The sequence below is a fragment of the Vespula vulgaris genome, chromosome 1 (genome assembly GCF_905475345.1).
Source record: "Vespula vulgaris chromosome 1, iyVesVulg1.1, whole genome shotgun sequence".
Classification (NCBI taxonomy): domain Eukaryota; kingdom Metazoa; phylum Arthropoda; class Insecta; order Hymenoptera; family Vespidae; genus Vespula; species Vespula vulgaris.
The window spans coordinates 10,465,338-10,485,942 of NC_066586.1; the positions used below are offsets into that span (position 1 = coordinate 10,465,338).

General features: G+C 36.2%; 1 protein-coding gene across 10 annotated transcripts in view; it reads left to right on the forward strand.

Annotated features, from left to right (window-relative positions):
* Positions 1-20,605, forward strand: part of LOC127068004 (RNA-binding protein Musashi homolog Rbp6) — a 594,260-nt gene that overhangs the window by 556,357 nt on the left and 17,298 nt on the right. For 5 of the 10 annotated variants that reach the window (XM_051003549.1, XM_051003597.1, XM_051003568.1 and 2 more), the window contains one exon: positions 19,524-19,628. The exons of 2 other annotated variants lie outside the window; for them this stretch is intronic. In XM_051003549.1, the coding sequence (XP_050859506.1) occupies positions 19,524-19,628 (105 nt within the window). Of the gene's footprint in view, positions 1-2,563; positions 6,047-6,577; positions 10,650-11,543; positions 11,616-19,523; positions 19,629-20,605 lie in introns of those variants that run through there. 3 more of the 10 variants (XM_051003560.1, XM_051003623.1, XM_051003614.1) reach the window with 3 other exon arrangements.

The following is a 20,605-nucleotide window of genomic DNA, read 5'->3' on the forward strand; positions in this document are numbered from 1 at the left end:
TTTATTCTGATACTCGAAAAAGGGACGAACCAACGCGTGAAAACTGATTTTTAGTACAATAATGAGTTTAAAGCCACGTCAAAATTATCAGACCGTCGTTGAAAGTTTCACAAGTATTACTGAAATTGATTTCGCTCAAGTTAGGCTGGAGTCTCGGGGCAGATAATGAGATCGATCGCAATTTAAAATTAATTACGTGGACGCAGAATAGAGTAAAATGACATTGTTAATATCCAGTAGGAGTTAACGAGTGCAGGTTATAGGGAAAAAGTGGGGGGGAGAGAGAGAGAGAGAGAGAGAGACAGAGACAGAAAGATCGATCAATAAAGAGAACGAGAGAGAAAGAGTATCGATTGCCAACGATAGGCGAGAGAAAGATGCGTTTTTTCTATCTCTTTCTCTCTCTCTTTTATACACACACACACACACACACCCACATTGTGTGTGTGCACGCTTGGTGATTAATAGGAAATGTTTGATAAAAGTATGCGTCTCTATCTCGATATCAGGGACGATCAAAATCGAAGTATGCTGATTGCGAGCGCTAGTCGACAGATTTTTTTCGGGGTCAAGTGCTCTTCGAGACCTCGATTCAAACTCAAAATGAAAATGCTGAAACATCTCGTCAGAAGGAGCCCTGAAATAGAATCGTCACTACGACTGTACTTGACGTTAAAATTGCCGTCGATCGGCCCCTTTTCGATTCGATCGTCGACTTCGTCAAGGCTTGGCTACGGAACTTTCGAATTATCGCGAGGGGAAAGCACCCTGCGTGCCTACTGGAAATTCGCAATTTTATTCCCCCTTTTCCTATGTTTGCGTTCAATCGTTTTTTTCCCATTCTTTCTTTCTTCTTTCTTTCGTGATATTATTTATGATCATTTCAATGACTAGAAGTTCGACAAATCGAAGTTCATTTTGCATACGTATTATATTTCTTTTTGATATAATTTTCATTACATCAGGTATTTTTTATAAATGCGAACATCTAGGGAAAAATAGAAAGAGAATAAAATAATAAAACTATGTACGTGGTTGGCTCCTCGAACGTTAATATCACTGAAGCTTCTTCCAATCCACCAACCTCGTAGCACTTTTTTTTATGCGCTACTCGGCCGTTGCCTTTTCCATCTACTGTGCACACGTTTGCCTTCTCTTTTTCTTCGTCTGACCAATTTCGTTTGTTCTTTTTCTTTCTCTCATTTTCTCTCTCTCTCTCTCTCTCTCTCTCTCTCTCTCTATCTCTCTATCTCTTTATTTCTCTCTCTCTTTCTTTCTTTTCTTCTTATTCATTTCTTTTCCTTTATTTTTCTGTTCCCATCCTTCTTTTCGTTTCACTCACCAGTACCTTTCTTTGTTCTACGCGTGAGTTTCTCGAAAAGACGAGTTATCTGAAAGTTTGGTTGCCTTTGAGACTTCATACCCCGTACTTCTTCCAAGCTGAACGACGCGTAACTATCGTTCCCTGTATTTTGAGCATGCTGTAAAAAAAGTAATAACAAGTAACAACGACTGTGCCGGATAAACTGCGATCGATGTGCCGTCGTAGTCATTTCTTGTATATATCCAGAGATTTCTCATGCGAGTTTTATCCGAGAAAAAGGAAAGTACGATATCTTTGCGTTCTTTGTTTCATTATCGAAGCATTACTTGTCCAAATTCGTCCTATCCCGATAAGTCGGGAGTTGTTTGTTTCAAGAAGGATTTCATTTCGGCAGCTTCGACAGTGTTGCTGTTTTCCAAGCACAACAAGCTCGTCCACCAATAGTTCCTCCGAGTGCTTCGATCGTGCACTGACAATCTTCGAAGCGCGAAGAAGGGTGGGAAAAAAACTCATAAATAATGCACAATGTTTTTCGGACGTTTGTTCTTCCTCGAAAGCCTCTTCCGTCTCCCTCCGACTCTTTTATCCAGCATCCCACACAGATAAGAACTCAACGTCATTTCACGTTCACGTGTATACGACGATTCCTTTACAATCGATTTTCTTTCCCCGACTACAAATTATTTAACTTATTTTAATAATTCAACTTTAAGGTAGTAACGAAATCACGTTGGCAAATTCAATATCTTACTACATATGGTTCACGAGGCATGGCCGTAGAAGGAGGATTCTGTTCGCGACGATTGATCGCTCTTTAGATAAAAACTAATCCCATTGAACTCGTCCACGAATATCTTCAAACGTCCGAAAAACATTCGTCTAGCGAGACGTTCTTTGTGTACCGCGCATAGATACCTTCGTCACAACAATGTGCTTTTAAAGCTCGGAGGAACTTGATATCAAGAGAGCACCGAAACTCGGAGTTTCTCCGGCACAATTCAACTGGCTTCGTCCAATAGCTACCGAGCTTAGGCTAGACTTTTACATAGTTAGTGTGAGAAACGAAATATAAAAGAAAGCAATGGCAAATTTACCTACCCTTGAAGCTGCACGTAGAGATTTTGTTGAACCAAGAAAAAAAAAGAAAAAGAAAAACGCAGAATAATAAAACGAAACGATCGCACGAAAAGCAATAAAAAGATGGAAACTAGGGACTTAGGGGGTTGGTGGTACTTTCAGGTGCCTTGGGACTACCACCCATAGCAGCCGGAGATACGTCACTACACGGCTACTCCGCAGAATACAGAATCATTGCCGAGCAATGAGCTCCCGGAATGTTGAAAAGCCCTCAAACGAATCCGAGAACGACGTAAAACCATTAAAAAACGAAACTAGACTGGCTAGGAAGAAAAAAGTAAAATCGAGGGAGAAAGACAAGGATATAACGTACGAGGATACGCAGACCCTCGCGTGACTTCTGATTAAACGCGAATGCCGGTTGTATGAAGAGTGTAATTGGAATAGAAAGAGAGAGTATGATACTATCTTATTTTCCTTCATGCGGTACGAGTAGCGTCTCGCAAAACACTGAAATCGCAACGAATCTATCTTCCTGAGACGATAGGGAGTTATCCACCCCAGTCGCGTTCTCTTGCAACAACTAACGAGACGCAGCTTTTCCATATACCTCTTGTGTCGGAATAATGCTGCTTGAATAGACACTGTAACGACCACACACCGACGACGACGACGACGACGACAACGACTTCAGATGATAATTCTGATAACGAGTTTCTCCCTATCTATTCCCAAATACGGTTTTCGAAACGATATGAGCTAGTCCTTGACGCCCCTTCCGATAGTGCCAGGATCTGAGCGAGGATTCGAAAGGATCTCTTAATTTTTTAATTTCCTTGCCATCGATTCGATAAACTCGTTCACATAGTATACGTGTACTACTAAAATTCCTTACTCTTCTCTAATTTTCTTGATTTTTCATACTAGCTCTTTTTATTCTTTCTCGATATACCAGAAGCAAGAAATTAAGTTCGATCGATCGTAACTTTTCTAAGAAAACAAATTCGTACAATTCGTAGAGCGTGACAATGGTCGTGAAATTACCTTTTCACTCGGATGTGTCTTCTCGTATCACCGTTGCGCGTTCGATGTCCAACGACGAACGTTTATTTCTGCGTGTTTATAGAACACGTTAAAATTTATTGCCTCTCTCTATATGCGATCGGATTCACGCGAACAAAAGCGAACCGAAAGCTATCATGTTCGACATGTCTCTCGTGCTAATAAAAAGGAATCTAAAAAAAGGAAAGGAACAAAACAAAGAGAGAAAGAGAGAGAAAAGTTCGAATTGCAATCGATATAAAACGTTTTACGAAGAACTAGCCTAACCAATCGAAACCTTCTATTTTGTTTGAGACAGTCCGAGCGTACCGATATTTATTCGCGTTCTCTTTGCAAATTGAAAAGCCTGTCGGGCAAAACAATCGGCACGTTCTTGCGTGGCTCGAGAAATTAATCGGTCGATGTCGGCTCGCGGTGCTGTTTTTCAACTTTCGATGCGCGTGTTTTTACAAAACCGCTTTGTACCATATATATTTTGAGTAAAAGAACTAGAAATACGTTCGAACGAAACGGGAAAATTTCAACTTCGGCTTTTACAACGCAACCGCATTAAGAACTCAAAACGAGAAACGGTGTGGTCGCTTATCAGAAAGGATGAAGGACGATGAGTCTTGTGGGGATGATTCGAAGCATAAAAGAACTCGATGGGTGGTTGCAACCCCGAAAAGGGCTGGTGGTACGAACTTTGGTAAAAGAAGTGCACCATCGTATTTCATAGTCATTACCGTAACGTGTTACCGTGCGCGCTCGTTGCGCCATGCAATAAATCGTCGGTTTCCGTTACCATGGAATGGTGGTCTGAAAGAAAAATAGAAAAAGAGGGAAGGAAGGAAGAAGAAATGGGGTAGGATGAAGGGTGCCAAGGGTTATTGTACCTCTTCGTTGCCCCCGAGCTAGTCTCGATTCACTCTCCTTCTCTTTCTTTCTTTTTACTAACACTCGTGATCTCTCTCCATTCGTAATCTCTCGTTTTTCTTGATTATTTCCACATTCGAATTATTCATCCTTTTCTTCGTTGGTTTTATTCCTCTTCGAGTATAGTCTAGCTCGAAAATGTGCAAATTTTAATAACGCTTCCAACAAAATTTTTTTCTTACCTTAATATAATTTAAATATTTTCTACTTTATTCCATAATGGAAGTAATTTTGTCCCCCTTGGGTAGGATAATCGCGTGCAGAAGCACGTTTTATACAGGTCGTGATATTTCTTTCATCTTCGAATTCACTGTCTCCGCGTACGCTATAGTTGTCAACGAACGATACGCGGTAGATATGTTGACGGAAATGCGAGTAAGAACGCAATAACATTGAACGTGTCTAGATGAAAGCGTGTCCCTCGCGATATTTCTGTACATACCATATTGTACAGCTTTTCGATGCAGAATATACGTGCCTATGATTATGAATTTTATCCTGATAGGTGAAAGGGTCAGCAATGTTTTCTTCTTTGAGAAAACTCATTTAGATCGTTGATGCGTTAATTAATGAATAAATGGCTGACGGTTCATTTTCGCACCACGGCTAATTTTCATATACGCTCGCATATGTCCATGAATATACATATACAGACTTATGTACAGGCGCGCGCGCACATAAGCACGAGCCCATACACATACGCATGCGCGCCCACACACACCCACATTAATTATAAATAACAAATTGAAGATTATACATATATGTATACAATGAAGAGAATGTAAATTTAATATTGATATTGTTCATATTTGTTGAAATTGGTATGTCCTATTGATTAAACGCTATTCACTTTTACAATGATGATTCATCAAATGTGTTAAATATTTGAATAACGAGCTATAAGGTAACGCGCGACATCCGTTCTACCGTTCATGGCTATTACATTATTAAACTAGATCATAAATGATTTTTAATTCTGTTCGTGCCACTTTGCGGATATTTTCGATAATAGGTAAAATTGGCATCGTTGGAAGTGACCGTGATGTGATAAAACTTTTTAATCGATAAACAAATTTGATCGATAGAAAATCCAGAAGAAACGTGCGCTCGCGAAGATTCACGGTTTATTCAAAAATTGATAAACGCAAACGAATATATATATATATATATATATATATATATATACTCTGGCATAGTTACGTAAATATATTTCACCGTTTCGTTTAACACTCTTTTTTTATGGAATAATACGATTGTTCACTGAATCGTAAAATATTCTATTGTTATCTTACGCCCCGCTCGTTTTCACGGACTTTCTTCAATCGTATGGATCACGTTCTTTTTTTTCATTGGACTTGTTCCAATTTACATTTATTCGCCGTTTTGCTCCGATCCGTTTTTACGGTTCGTTTTTTCCTTCTTCGATGTATGCTAAAACGTCCATTTACTAGGAAGGTATATTCTTAAGGGAGAAGAGAAAAAAGAAAAGATGAATCTAGATAAATGCCAAACTACGAACAAAATTTATCACAAATATTGTACATAATGAAGATATTAATATGAAAAGTAATATAAACGAAAAGAGAAAGGGGTGTCCTATAAGCGACCAAATCACCCGTGTAAAATTATTCAAATATATCAATCACGAGTAATCGATTGTTTTGAATACTTTTGTCTTCTGTTTTAAATACGGTCAATACAAATGCTCTTCACGTTCCGATATGTTCCCTATGAAAATGATTGAAACTTGAAGTCAGAGCTTGCCAAAATAGTCCGGTGACAAGCATAGTGGAGATGGATCAACTCGTATTACTTAATTATCTGCTAGATTTTGGATCCACGAGTTCAGGTATATCTTCGTCCATCGCCACATCTAGTGTCGTACGACTTTAAAGCAAGCTTTACATAACTCGAAATTCTGTTATCGATTCTGTTTATCGAGACAGTGTTGGGTAAGTGTAGAATAACAAAGAAAAGAAACGTAATGTATGAAAACAGATCCAAAAAAATTATCTCGAACAAACACAACAAAGTGTGAGCTTCCCCAACGCTGGACGTTATAATTGAAAACGTAATTGAGAGATATCTTTTCTGTTATTTAATTTTTCTACACAGGAGAAATATTTAACATTCAATTTAAAATGAAACGTCCAGTTCTTACGTAGATCTCTTGACCGGAAGTTACGAAAATGTTCACAGACGCATGGCTGGCAAACTCAGTGGTCCTTCGTCAAGCAAAGCGTCGACTGCCTCTACCCCCATTCCATTAGGTATTGCCATAACATCAAATAAGTGTAAAAAAAAAAAAAATCGGCACACGCGTACGCAACAAAAGTAATCTCTCTCACACACACACACACACACACATACACACACATGCAAAAATGCACATGTGTAAATGCATCGCACGTATATGTAATTACACCTACACAAATTAAACTTGAAAAGGAATATCTTTGAAAAAGAAAATTTGTGTAAAGCGAAGCTTTGCAGCGAATATTTCTGAAGGCATCTTTGTGCTCGTCGAAGATATTGAGTGGGAGAAATGCAAAATAAAAAAAAAAAATTAGAGAAACAAAAAGAAATAAAAATAAATAAAATAAAGATAAAAACTACACACTAAATTACACTAGAACAAAAAGAAATTGAGAGAAAGTGGTATGAAAATACACGTAGAGCGTTCTTCTTCGGAAAGGAAACGTACTGAAAACTTGATGCTCGCTCTTTCTCTCGTCGTTCTGTTCGTCTTCCTATTTCCCTTTCTCTCTCTTTCTCTCCTTTAGATGTATGTATGCACATACAATATTGGCTACATTACCATGTTGAGAGAAGTGAAAAAGTGAATAGTAAAGGAAATGCACGTCCGAATCTAGTATGCCCACTGGCAAGGCTACGCACTCTCTTTTGAATTAAAAGCGACGCGGAAGGATTAATCGCATTAATTTGCATTTGCGAAAAAACGCAGTTTCTGTTAATTAATGCTTAGATTTAAACATTTTTATATGGCACCCGGCACGTCTATTAAAGAAAAAACCTCATTATTTTTATTTAAACGTCCAGAAAACACATTCGGGCGCAAATTTAACAACGTTATTTCATCAAAATGCCGTATCCCAGAGGCGATACGCAGGCATCTCTCTATTTTCATCAATCTCGTTCGATCAATGAGAAAAGCTCGATCGAATTAGGTACGTCAAATCACGGCGGCCTTGCCAGCAGCCATTTGTTATTCAATATCTATTATCTTCTATAGAAAGCATAGCGGAAACTTGTATCGAAAACATTCTTAACCTTCATCGTTGTGCGTGTGTGAGGGGAGGGAAAGTAGCAAGAAAATATAAATCTGCTAAGCACATACAACAATAGATTTGTAGTAGGTTTCAAAGGTAGTTGTTTTTGCGAAGATAATGCCATAAAGTTGAGAAGCCAGTTTCCGCAAAAGAATTCCACATAGAGAAGATTTAAACTTTAAATAATAATTGTACACAACCTGATCACGGTCCTTATATCATCCTATACGAATAACTCGTTCTCCACGTCTTCCTTTAAACTCCCTTCCACACATGTTCCATCCATCCGTCGTTAAAAACGAAAAAAAAAATATGATTGAAGAAACCAATGACGTTTCTTATTCTATTTTTCCGTGACACTACTCCTTTTATCACCCCTTTTATCTATTTCTCTCTTTCTCTTGTAGACGTTGATCTTTGTAGTGGTTGAAATGTAGTCACGTTCTATGTAATCTCTATAAGCTAAACACCTTAATCGAAAACATTTAGCGTAGGTCGTCTAGATATAAACGATAGAGGCGTTTCTGTGTGTTTGAACCGAAGCATCCTGCCGATGCCTAATAAGTCGACCATGAATGCGTTTCTGACAGTTTGCCATTAGGATTTTAGCGAGTTTAATTCAGTTGAATTTTACTAAGTTCGTAAGTTCAATCGATAAGGTTGAATTATTAGTATAGTTACATTATATTGACTGGATAGAACATGGACGTATACATGTACATATTTACTATTACAGAGATTTATTCGTTTTCGTTCTCTGGTTTAATAAGCAAAATCTTTCATTGAATTTGAAAAAAATCTTATCTTTTCTCTTTGAATTAAGATACATATAAAATCTGTCGTACGAATGTACATGAAATGTCGTAGCAAACGCGAACGTCGAATGAGTTCGACAGAAATTTCGAAAATTTTCAAAAGGATCGTCAGGATGTCGATGTCCGGACACATCCGTCTTTAATCCAAAGCAAATTAAATAATACTAACCATAAAGTAAGACATCCGCCAGATTAGGCGAAAGTAAAAATGTAAGAAAGAGAGTACCAAACCTCGTAGAAAGAGATAAATAATTGTATTGAAACGAACCGCCCAAAGATCATTGGCAGAAATTGTGCTTTTTCTGACACGTTCTTCTCTCATGTTCTCTTAGCTATAAATGCCTGTCCAATATCCGACATTTCTCTCCTCTGTTATCCTGTGATACATACCGAGGAAACGAAAGAGCAAGAACATTCTGCTATATTTTAATCTCGATATCGAAGAAACTTCGATAATCCGAGTGAAAAAATGAACATCCGTTTTATGCTACAGAGAAAAAGTGTTCACCTCGCTCTTGTTTGCATCCTTCTTACGAATCATATTCGTTTCCAAACACATTTAACCCTCTCTTTCCCGTTATGGCATATCATGCATTCACAAAAAGCTGTGATTCGATTTCTGTTCTATTTTCGAGTTGTCATTTTTGAAAGAGTGACCGAGGCGATCTCCCAACAGAAGAGATCAAGTGTTTTGAAATATAATTAACTTTAAAGGTCACGTCGAATTACTTGTGTAATAACAAAGGACGACGACCGTGTTGTCCGTCCTTATCCCCTCCATGAAGCTAAGAATATTATATCAAACAAAAAATTCATTCGAAGCAGCTATCAAATTACAATCGCTTAAATGAATTATTTCGCTAGAGCGAAGGTCAGCTCAAAGAAAAACAATAAGAAAAGGAAAACGATAAAAAAAAGAAATAACTAAGAATTGCGCAAGACGATTATTATGTCGCAGGGAGAGTATGCAGAAGTCAAGAGGCCGCATATCTATCCTGAGCTTATACATTTGTTAATAACACTTGATGCTTAAAAAAACGATATTATTGATACTTTTATGCGCAGCTATAGTTCGTTCGCGTTAACGTCACCGTAAGAAAGAAATTACATCACTAATGATCATAATAATATAATAATAGCATGGTATATTTATCATGCGCAGCACAAGTTTGTTCCAGTTTATTCCAAAACTTGCTCTCTGTTTCTTTTTTACGTTCGCAAATGATCCTTATCGAAGAAGCTCTTTATCACCGTATATTTATCGATATATTTTGTTGGCATGTAACATAAAATTAACGGCGCGGTTAACGTTATCGAGCTATGGTCTGATTGTTGCTATTCGTAAGATTGTTGTTATATCGCTGTGATCGCGCGTGGGATTGGATAAATATATTGCCCAAAGTAACGAATCAACTTTACCGATCGACTTTTTTCCATTTTTAGTGATTTACGCGACGTTATTCTTTATTCACCAATGCGATTAGCAAATTCTGACTTTCCAAGAATACTCGAAGAACTCTTCTCTTTTTTATCAATCACTGCGGCTAAATTAAGCGATAAACAGAAAACGTTGGATATATATATGTATTTACTATATACCGTCCAAGATAATAACGCAATGTTTGTATTACACTTGCAAGTCTTTTAAAGTTTTGCAAATAATCGATTATTTGTATACTTATATTTCTCCCGATTGAAAAACGTCGAAGCTGATAAATTTGTCAAGATTTTCGTGCACGCATACGTATTTAATCTTTTTTAATATCTATCGATAATTGTAATTATAATTGTATCTCACATATTACGTCAAAACTTATACTTCCGATTATACTTTCGGTCTCAGAAAAATTATATCGATAACATGTCAGTTCGCGCATTTATTCGTTGTTCTCGGTTGTTTATACAAATTTCTCAGGTAATGACTTCGAGTTTTCTCGTACAGAGAGTCTTAAATGATAATGTATCGTAATTCACATATATATACATATTTCTCACGATACGTAGCATTCGTTTTAAATGCGTTGGCGAAAAGAATAACTTCGGCATGTAATTATTAATTTATCGGATGATCGGTAAAAGTTTGGGCGATTTATCATGAATTTACGATTACCAACTAGATGACGAAAATAAGATTAAAAGGGAAACAAAAAATAACAAAAAAAAAAAGAACAAAACGTGCAATCGCGAAAGTTTTGTAAACGTTTAATGGGTACTCGATAACATAATACTTGATGTCCATCGGAAATCATCCTGGAGCTAAATGAGAGAATAAGTTTATTTACATGTGCGTACATATTAACGACACAGTGTAATGATTTGCTGAAGCTCTATTATTATAATGACTAAGAATTATAAATAATGAATGTCTGTAATAAATAAAAAAACCACGCAAACGAGAAAGAACTATATTAAGAGGAGATAAAACTTCCATGATTTCTTGTGCTGGAAGAATGACAACGATCGATAGAGTAAGAACTTGATAGTTCTGAAATTCTTTTCTTTTACTACAGTTACAAAAACAAAAAAAAAAGAATAGAAAAAAGTAATCGAATTCTTCCGGTACAAAGTATACAATGGAATTTTTCAGTCGAAAATAGTTATTATGAGCTAGGTGTCACAGCACGATCGGTATGATATGAAAGAAAACGAAAAAATCTGCTCAATTGTCTGCTCTTCTCTTACCAACAATAACAGATACACTAAACAAATAAGATCGTACTCACAATTTCCAAATATCATTATCACAGGAATAGGAAACTGTTCTAAAATAATAAAAATCACGTACACGTCAAGAAAAAGAACAAACAATTTTATTAATTGATCAAATCACAAAAACGAGTCACTCGAAGAAAACTATAAGTTATACTATATCGTAGATCGTAGTACGAGGTATATCGTTTTTATATTTCGCTATGTAATTTTAGGACAGTTTATATATTCCTTTATTTCCTCGCTTCCTGTATAAAGTATTTATCGGTTAAATATTTTAAAGTTATAATCTTGTTGAAAGATGAAAGAAGTGTACATCATGTAAGATTGGTGATATCTCTTGTTGGGTAGGAGCGGTTGTGTACCGCGCGGTGGGGCCAAGGGTGGGCCGAGTGTCCGTGAGCCCCAGCGGGGGTTGCACCGGTAAGCTTCAACCCCAAAGTGCCAGGTTGTTCCACCAAGTTCTCGTGTTCTCGCTCGTGTTGACGGTAACCGTAATCCGTAGTACGTAGTACGTACCCACTTTCCATGCATATACACACAGTTAACACTAAGGGTATCCCAAATGCCATCGCATCAGGATTGCCAGTCACCATTTTCGTACTCGAAGAACACGCACCCAAGATACCGGAAGTCGTTGTTTCGCGAACAAGTAGTAAGAGGTGCATGCAGTTTCTTCCTAAGTAAATTGATAGTAAACTTTCTACTTTGATTCGTTCCATCTTCTTTGTATCTGAAATTTTGTTGTACCTGAAACTTTGTTATACTATTATCGAGATACACTTTTCACTATTCAGTAATTTTAAATAATTCAAATCCAAAGTTTTTCTTATTATCACTGCAGACTCTCTTATCGATCGCAAGATAATGTATCCTACATGAAAAATGATGCTCATTACTTTGGTCTTTAAATTCGGTTAAATTTGTCTACTATTGTTTACAAATACTTATTAATCGCGAATTTTCTCGAGAACACAATATCATTCGATCGTTCTGCCTTGATGAATGTTTGACAGAATTAAGGGCAACACACTTGACAAATTAACACATACATATATGAACAAATATCAACCTTTACACGTTCTACCTTATATACGTACTTAATTAATTGGATACGAGTCGTTTGCCGTTGTTGCCAATTAGTTATCTTAGGTACCCATAGCTCAAGCATTGTTGACGATAGTATTTTATTAAATTTTTAATATATATATATACCTATGTATAAATATATATAATAATATAATAATATTATATGTAATATTCTCTTATGGAATGCCTAGGATACAGAACGTCGAATGTTAGTTGTGCATCCATTTTGTTCGTTGTTCCTCCCGAGCGGTTTATCATTACCTTGATGAAAATCAAACGTACGTTAGCGATACTGTCAACTCGCGCGAAGAGAAAAAAAAAGAAAAGATGAAAGCACAGAAAATGCATATGCAGCTGATGGACTCGGAAATACGTGAGCAAGTAATTACACTGAGTAAACGTTAGCCTCGTAAGATCGTTCGTCCTTTGACGAATCGTTTTATCTTTATCGAAGTCGCTGTTCTACTTGTTTAATGTGATTGGATTTTCAGATGAATTTTTTGCCGTATAAATAAAATATCGTTTCTCGCTCGAGTCTTTCTAGAAATATCGTTAAAATCTTATCATTCTTCATAGATCGCTTTCTCACATTTTTAGATCTGCCTTCTGAAAAAATGATAATGTAAAATATTTTATAACACGTAATAATCCCGTTTTTAATTCGTAGACTTTATATAGATGTTTTTTGTTGAAAATATGGAATATAACTATTGGAGTGTCATTATCGGACTCTTGTACGTCGCGCAATCAATTAGGAAAACATAATAAATGAAATCACTCGAGAAACGGGCAGATCGATTTTTCCACTTTCGCGATGCATAATCCCGTCCGTTCGAGAGTTACGATCGCGCGCGATACTTGACCGGACGGAGTTTTAATTACGAAGATAATTAATGTTTCAGGCAAGGGTTACGGTTCGTACAGGGTAAGTATCGAAGAAGCGATTTAAGGGTTGTAGGCTTGTGAAATTCTGTAGATTCTTTGGGTATTTCTTCTATCCACCTTTTTACATACCCTATTGTTCTAGGTAGCTATATTCTAGAATCTTTATTCAATATAAATAACGAAGCTTATTGGGATCTTTTAATCGAACTGGAAATTTTCATATTCGACGAATAATAATTGAAAGCCGATACTTTTCGCTTCTTCGATGCTTGCTAAAAATTCGATCATTAAACGAGGTCAGCAATAAAAATAAGACGATAAACACGTTATTAAGTTTCTCCGAAACATTTTTTCGCATTTATATCACAGAAAGTACCCCAAATAATACCTTTTAATGAAAACAAGTCTACTTACATATATAAATATCGTATGTCTCTTCTTTCTAGTATCTAGAATAGCACACAAGTAACGTAATGAGAGAGATTGATTACTTTGTGAATATGTACACAAAACCACACGAAACCATACACACGTACACGCAAAACAGAAAACCCGTATCTCGTACTCGTGTTGGATGACTGCCTAGCTCATAGTAACTAGTTACTTCCAGAACTTCCACTTTTATTATTCGTATGAGTACTTCAGCCTAATGCTATTATTAGTTTTCACTAGAACTTAGCCCAACGTCTTTTATTAGACCCGTTTGAAGGGGCGTAAATCGAAAGATTTTTCTGCGTCTGTATAATACGTAGCATAGAAAGAAAGCAAAAGAACTTCCAGATCCTTTTCCGATCCGAACGATCGTGCGATCCGCGGAAAGGACTTTCCATCGATGGAAAAAATACAATACTCACCGGTCTGTCCTTCGCTACGCGTACTCTCGTATCTTGTTTCAGAAATTTCAAAAATTCGTACGTTTTCAAACTATAACTTGTTTTTTGATGAACGAGCGTTCTGCATGCTTTCGCGTTTTTCTGAGAATGCGCGTAGTTCTAGTGAAAACTGAAGTCGGTTAAAACGTGAAGAAGCGTTCCTGTCTTTTTCTCTCTCTTTTTTTATTTTTCTTATTTCTTTCATTTTTACGTAACCCATAGCCTCGTCTTTCACGATTACTCTGCGGAAGATACTTTTCGTCGTTAGCGCACCATCTGTCCAACGTACAGCGTGTCTTTTTTCTTTCTTTCTTTTAGAATTTCTTTTTCCTCGTCAGTAGTCAATTTTTATTTCCTTTTATAAAATCTTTCCGCTTGGACGAACATGTTTTTATTCTCACAACGTGAGTCGCTTCATTGAATTTCGAAAGTCGTTTCTTACGGGCTATGGGTCTATCTCTATGCCAGTTCGTATACACAAAAGAAATACGATAAACGAATTTCGAGTTGAGTTACGCAAAGTAAAATAGGAGGGGACACAAGCCAAGACGGGCTGTTGCCGAGACCGATGATGAAGACTACCCCGAAGATGCAGTATCACCTAGGGGCGAGTAATCTACCATCTACCTAAACCTACTGTCTCTTAGATAACGTCGTCGTACATAAAGTGGTTTTTAATGTTACATCCATAGTAAACTCCTAGAACAATAATCACCACGGAATGATGAAAGTTCATCGACCTTTCGTTCAACAAATATCGATAGATGGATATTTCATTCAAAACAAAGACAAAAATAGAACGATCTTAATCTAGGTCGATGATCGTCATTCCGGAGTGGTATAAGTAAGAGCGTAGAGAAATTAGATAACTCGAGCTAAACAAATTTACATAGTTTCCAATTAGAAACAATCAGTAGTAAAAGAAAATTATTATCCGACTAACCTTTGTAATTAACGTTCGCAGTAATTAATTTAGATCGTGTTAAGATAGCCAACGATATTGATTACTTATTTCTGAGATCGTCACGGTGAAAAGCTTTCGACATTGAGAATAGATATTTTAATCTACCATTGTTTTCTATAATAATATTTTAGGAAGTTGGCTATCTTAGCCGATGCTTAGGCTATAAACACAAATTCGAATAAAAATAGAAACACATCGACCGTTTCGCAATAAGTATCTTAGGTATAAAAAAATGTTTCTTGAGTGTCGTCTAAGTTGAACTTAAGTGGTTATAGAGAAAGTAGTCAATGGGCGTCCTTAAAGGACCGACAAAAATCTAATCGTTCCTTCAATGTCGCCGATTTATAGAAAAATAGATCAATTCTCTTTAGAGCAGTAGATTAGTCGGTAGATAGTACGAGAGTGAATCTTATTTTTGTATGTTATGTGTGTACTTGCAAATATGATTATCTCTCTTTATACATATACATATATAATATATTTATATGTCCTTTATATATTGACTGCTGTACCTGCGAATAGTATCTTTTGAATTTTAGTGTACTCTTACCTACACTTCGAAATTTTTTGTCATTACGTACTGCTGGACTTAACATTAGCCAATTAGTACGCCATACTAGACTAGCGAAGTGAAACACGCGTACGTAGTTTAGACTTTTTCGACATTTATAACGATGTTAACATATAATTAATACATACCTACATGAATTATGTGATTATTTAGTGATATAAATATGTGTGTATGTGTGTGTGTGTGTGTGTGTGTGTGTGTGTGTGTATGTGTGAGTGTGTGTATATATATATTGATCATGAATTACAGGTCAGTTGAATATCTCGTTTGTTAGGAGCAACAGAATACAAATTTATTTTTAAACAATTTCACAATTTCGTATGTCAAACATCTGGTTAAATCGGAAATTTTATAATCTTTTGTATTTCTTATTGAATACCCTGTATTTTTTTAATCAATTAAATATTGCATTCAGTTATATTAAAAAAAAAAAGAATATTAAACAAGTATAGAAATAAAGTTAATAATTAACGAGACATTAGCGTGTATAGTTATGTATATGACCAACAGTAAATATTTTCAAAGTAAGCAATTTTAGTAGACTGTGAAAAGATGAAAAACATACAAAACAATTTTATAAATTTAATTATTATCTTATTAAAGTTATTCATTAAAAATGAAAATGTTTAGATTAAATTATAATAACAAAAAATTTAATAATTTTCTTGATTCAATAAATGTTAAAAATGTCAACCATTAACTTATATGCACAATGGACATCTTGTAATGAAATTCTAGTACATTTAGAACATTTTAGCTGTTTTCTTTATCGTTATTTGATTAATTGTAGTTATTTTAAGTATTTAATGTTCGTCTTTTATTAATCACTATATCAACAAATCTAAGTATGTTAGATTAGGCCATCTAACATGGTTTTGGTTAACGATTAGCAAATTATGCTCCATATGATCAATTTTACTAAGTTTAGTATTGCAATGTTTGTTTATATAACATGCTTCACACGTTAATATCTAGTTAATTATTGACTTTAAATCTATAGTCGTGTAATAAATTTTTAATAATAATTGAATAGAATGTTTAATTAATTAAAAAAATATAGAATATTCCATAATAAAAACTAAAAATCATTAAATTTCCAGTTTAATTAGAAAACGGATTTTTCATTTCGTACTTTTAAAATATTTGACACATGAAATCATGAAACTTTTCTTAATATATTTTTTATTTCATTCCTAATAAAGGAGATTTAACTAGATCTTAATTTATAATCAATCTATATGTATATATGTGTGTGTGTGTGTATATATATTATATATATGCATATATATATATATATATATATATATATATATATATACGCACACATATAGATATACATACACATATATACATATATATATATATATTTACATACACATATACATATATATATATAATAATGTACATATATAATGTATGTGCGTATGTGTGTATATGTGTATATATATATATGTGTGTGTGTCTATGTATATATATAATATATATATATGCAAACACACACACACACACACACACACATATATATATATAATAATATATATATTTACTAATACGTGTTCGTAGTTTAGGTGATAACAACGATAATTTTCTAAAACTCTGTTTTCATTTCATGCCTCGTCTGTCATTGCACGAGGGTATCTCTAAGTATACCTTTCTAAATAACCGACTCTGGTGGCGTTTAACGATCGTTGTATCAATCGTCCAACGTGTTGCTTCGTCAAAACATATTTTTGTGCTATGCTTTCAATTTGAAGAATCGCGATGTTAATTTTCTAGATAATGCATGAACAAGATCAAAATGGAATCATTGACTTTTTTATCAAGTAGCATCTTCGACATGTTCGCTCTTCGGATTATTTCACTTTTCCATTCGTCATCGTCTGCAAGCCGTTTAAATTGAAGACACAAACGCGTATGTTATGTTTCACACTTCCTTGGAAATCAAAACATCGTACGCTTTCAGTTTATTAAAAAAAAAAAAGAAAAAGAGGACATATCTATATACATACTTATTTCGAAAACGACATTCGATGGTATATTAAAAATTTGTTTTTCACGATCGAGATGATCGAGATCCCGAAAAGAATCAACACGGATTTTTTACCTTCACAATCCGACTACGATCTTTTTTACTCCCCTCATACCCTCACCTCATACTATCTCGATGGCATCTCTCAAGCTTCCTTTCTAACTGGATTTCTCGCGGGGTGCAATCCATATCCGGAATCTCGATCGCATTTACGTCAGCTGGAAATACACTCGAAATAGATGAACTCTTGGCCTAGATCCCTATGCGTCCGCCGTTTTCGGTGCCTGAGATGAAGACGAGAAAGAAAGGAGGAAGGAGAAAGAGGATGATCTTCGAACATTATAGACATCAACTCTCTCTCTCTCTCTCTCTCTCTCTCTCTCTCTCTCTCTCTCTCTCTCTCTCTCTCTCTCTCTCTCCTTCTCCCTCATTCTTTTTCTCTGTTCGTACTTACGATAAATCGAATTACGACTAAATTTTCCACAGTGCTATATAATAAAAATAAAAGCTTTATATACTCGCTTTATTTTAATTTTATGTATCTTCTTTTTCATCATCTTTCTCTTGCTTTAAGGTAAAATAAAATCACAGATAGACAATTAGTTATTACAATTATTACTAATATACATGGATAGTTCTTGTGAATTTCCTTTGATTTTATCATTCTCGCACTACGCTTTTCTTCTTTTTCGATTTTGCTGGTATCAGACATTTCATTTACGGTACGCTGGATATAGGGGAAAAATATGAGGGACCGGTCGAAGGAATGCGAGCAATCGTTTGTCCTCTCCTCTGTCCCTTCTTTTCCTTTTTCCCTTTTTCATTTATCTATCTCTTTCTATCTTCTCCTCGTCTACGTCTCCTCTCACAGCCTATCTCTTCGATGACATTAAACTTCCGAATAAAAACCATCGATAGAGACAGACCACACCATTAAACGTCGTGATATGCCGTACAAATCACGTCGATCCACGATTTATGATCCGCTCATCCCCTCGGCGTATCGCGCGTTATCGCCAGCAACGGGCGTGCACCCGAAACGATATTCCTGCATGAGAACGCCTCGTTTCAACAGCATCGAAATACATGGCCCTTCTGCCGGCGGTGTCGGTAACTGCATATCGCGATTCAAAACGAACGCATCGATGTTCGCCTGCATTCGCGCGGCTCTGTAATGTAGGTATATTAAAACTTTCCTCCGGGCGTAAATCCCGAAGTTTAGCCCTTTAATAGCGTAATTAACGCGATAGTCGTGAATTCAATGCGACACGACAACGTGCAATGCCCCTTTCGTCCATGATATTAAATTCGTTTTTGATTTTCCGTTAAACGAAACGCTTAATTCGTATCCTAGTTTTCTCATTCTCGTGATTTTCATTCATAAATATCTTTGTTAATCAAATCATTTTCACGTCACGCGAAATTGCTTTAGCATCGATTCGCGCTTAAAGGGAGCTTAGAAATATATCTAACTCGCTTTTATTTATCGTTAGAATTTCCAGATCCTCGGCATCGTCCATTCCTAAATCGCGATCTTATCCTTTAGTACCGACAATAAAATTTTTCGCGATAGTTTCTTTATCAAAAATCGAGGCATAGAAAAACTCGAGGAATCATCGAACGTACGATGTTGGAACGACATTAGAGATTTTCGAAAGTTTTAGAATTGATACAATAAATCGAAAAAGATTCACCGTTTTTGAGTCGCATTCTAGTCAGAGAAAAGTTTTTCCACGAGTTCGTTCGTTGAGAAAGTAAATCAAAAGTCGCTGTCGCGAGAATTTACGTTCTGCCGGATTCCAACGTCGTCCGTTTATATTCCGCGTTAGTCGCGCCTCAGCCACCACCGTCGTAATCATCACGTTTCTTATTTTTAATCTCTCAGATTATCAGCTCTCTCTTTATTCTTTATTAATGTCAGGAGTGCCGACGGTGTACTACCACGGAACCGGAAGTGAGAATGCAAGCCGCGCATTTACGGAGACGCCAATACAACACGTCCAACGGACTGCACTGCGGAAAAAATGTATGATGTCGAAAATATTCATTTCGATTGATAGATGCACTTGAAGAAAGATTTCTTTATACATAAATATTCATGCAAACGTACATACATACATACATATATATATATATATATATATATATATATATATATATAGGTACACACACTAAGTGTACACAAGCCGTTACTCTTATACTCTCTTATTATTCTTCATCTCTCATCATCATCATCTCTTTCTCTTAATCATCCCCGATCACGCTCCATCAAGCTTCCACTAGTAGAGAGAGAAAGACGCAGTTCGCGTGTTCCGTCGATTGTTGTGTACTTGCTCATCGATTCTCCTCTTGAAAATCTTTCACGGTTCGCATCGTTCATCGCGATTCATACATTTCTGCCTTCGTCGGTCCCTCGCGGAAAATGCATATTAGCGGCGGAGTACATTTCGATGCACCGAGTGCTACTCGAGGGAATAATACAGCGGCCGCGGTTCGCCTGGCGCTCGATCGATATCCATAGGTTTATTATGCCCCAACGACTATTTCGCGGACTGTCGATGCTCTCGAGATGCGAAAACTGTTCTCTCTCTCTCTCTCTCTCTCTCTCTCTCTCTCTCTCTCTCTCTCACTCTCTCTCTACCTCCTACCCCTCTAACCCCTCTCCCTCTTTTATTCTCTCTATCTATCTTTATCTCTCTCTCTCTCTCTCTCTCTCTCTCTCTCTCTCTTTCTCTCGTGCTCGTGATTATCCAGCCGAATGGAACGTGAAATATCTCGCGATTTTTTTTTAATAATATAACGGGTAACTCTTGGAAAACGCTTGGATCATCGCGACTATCATACTCAAGATCGACATCACCTTCTGAAACGTATTTCTATCAAGAAAAGTCGGTAATTGACGAAGCGACACAACGGAATCATCATATCTTCACTTTTTTTTCGTTCTCTACTTTCTCTCATCGTTGCAAGTTCGTTGTGGCGCATAGTTGCTTTTATTATTAA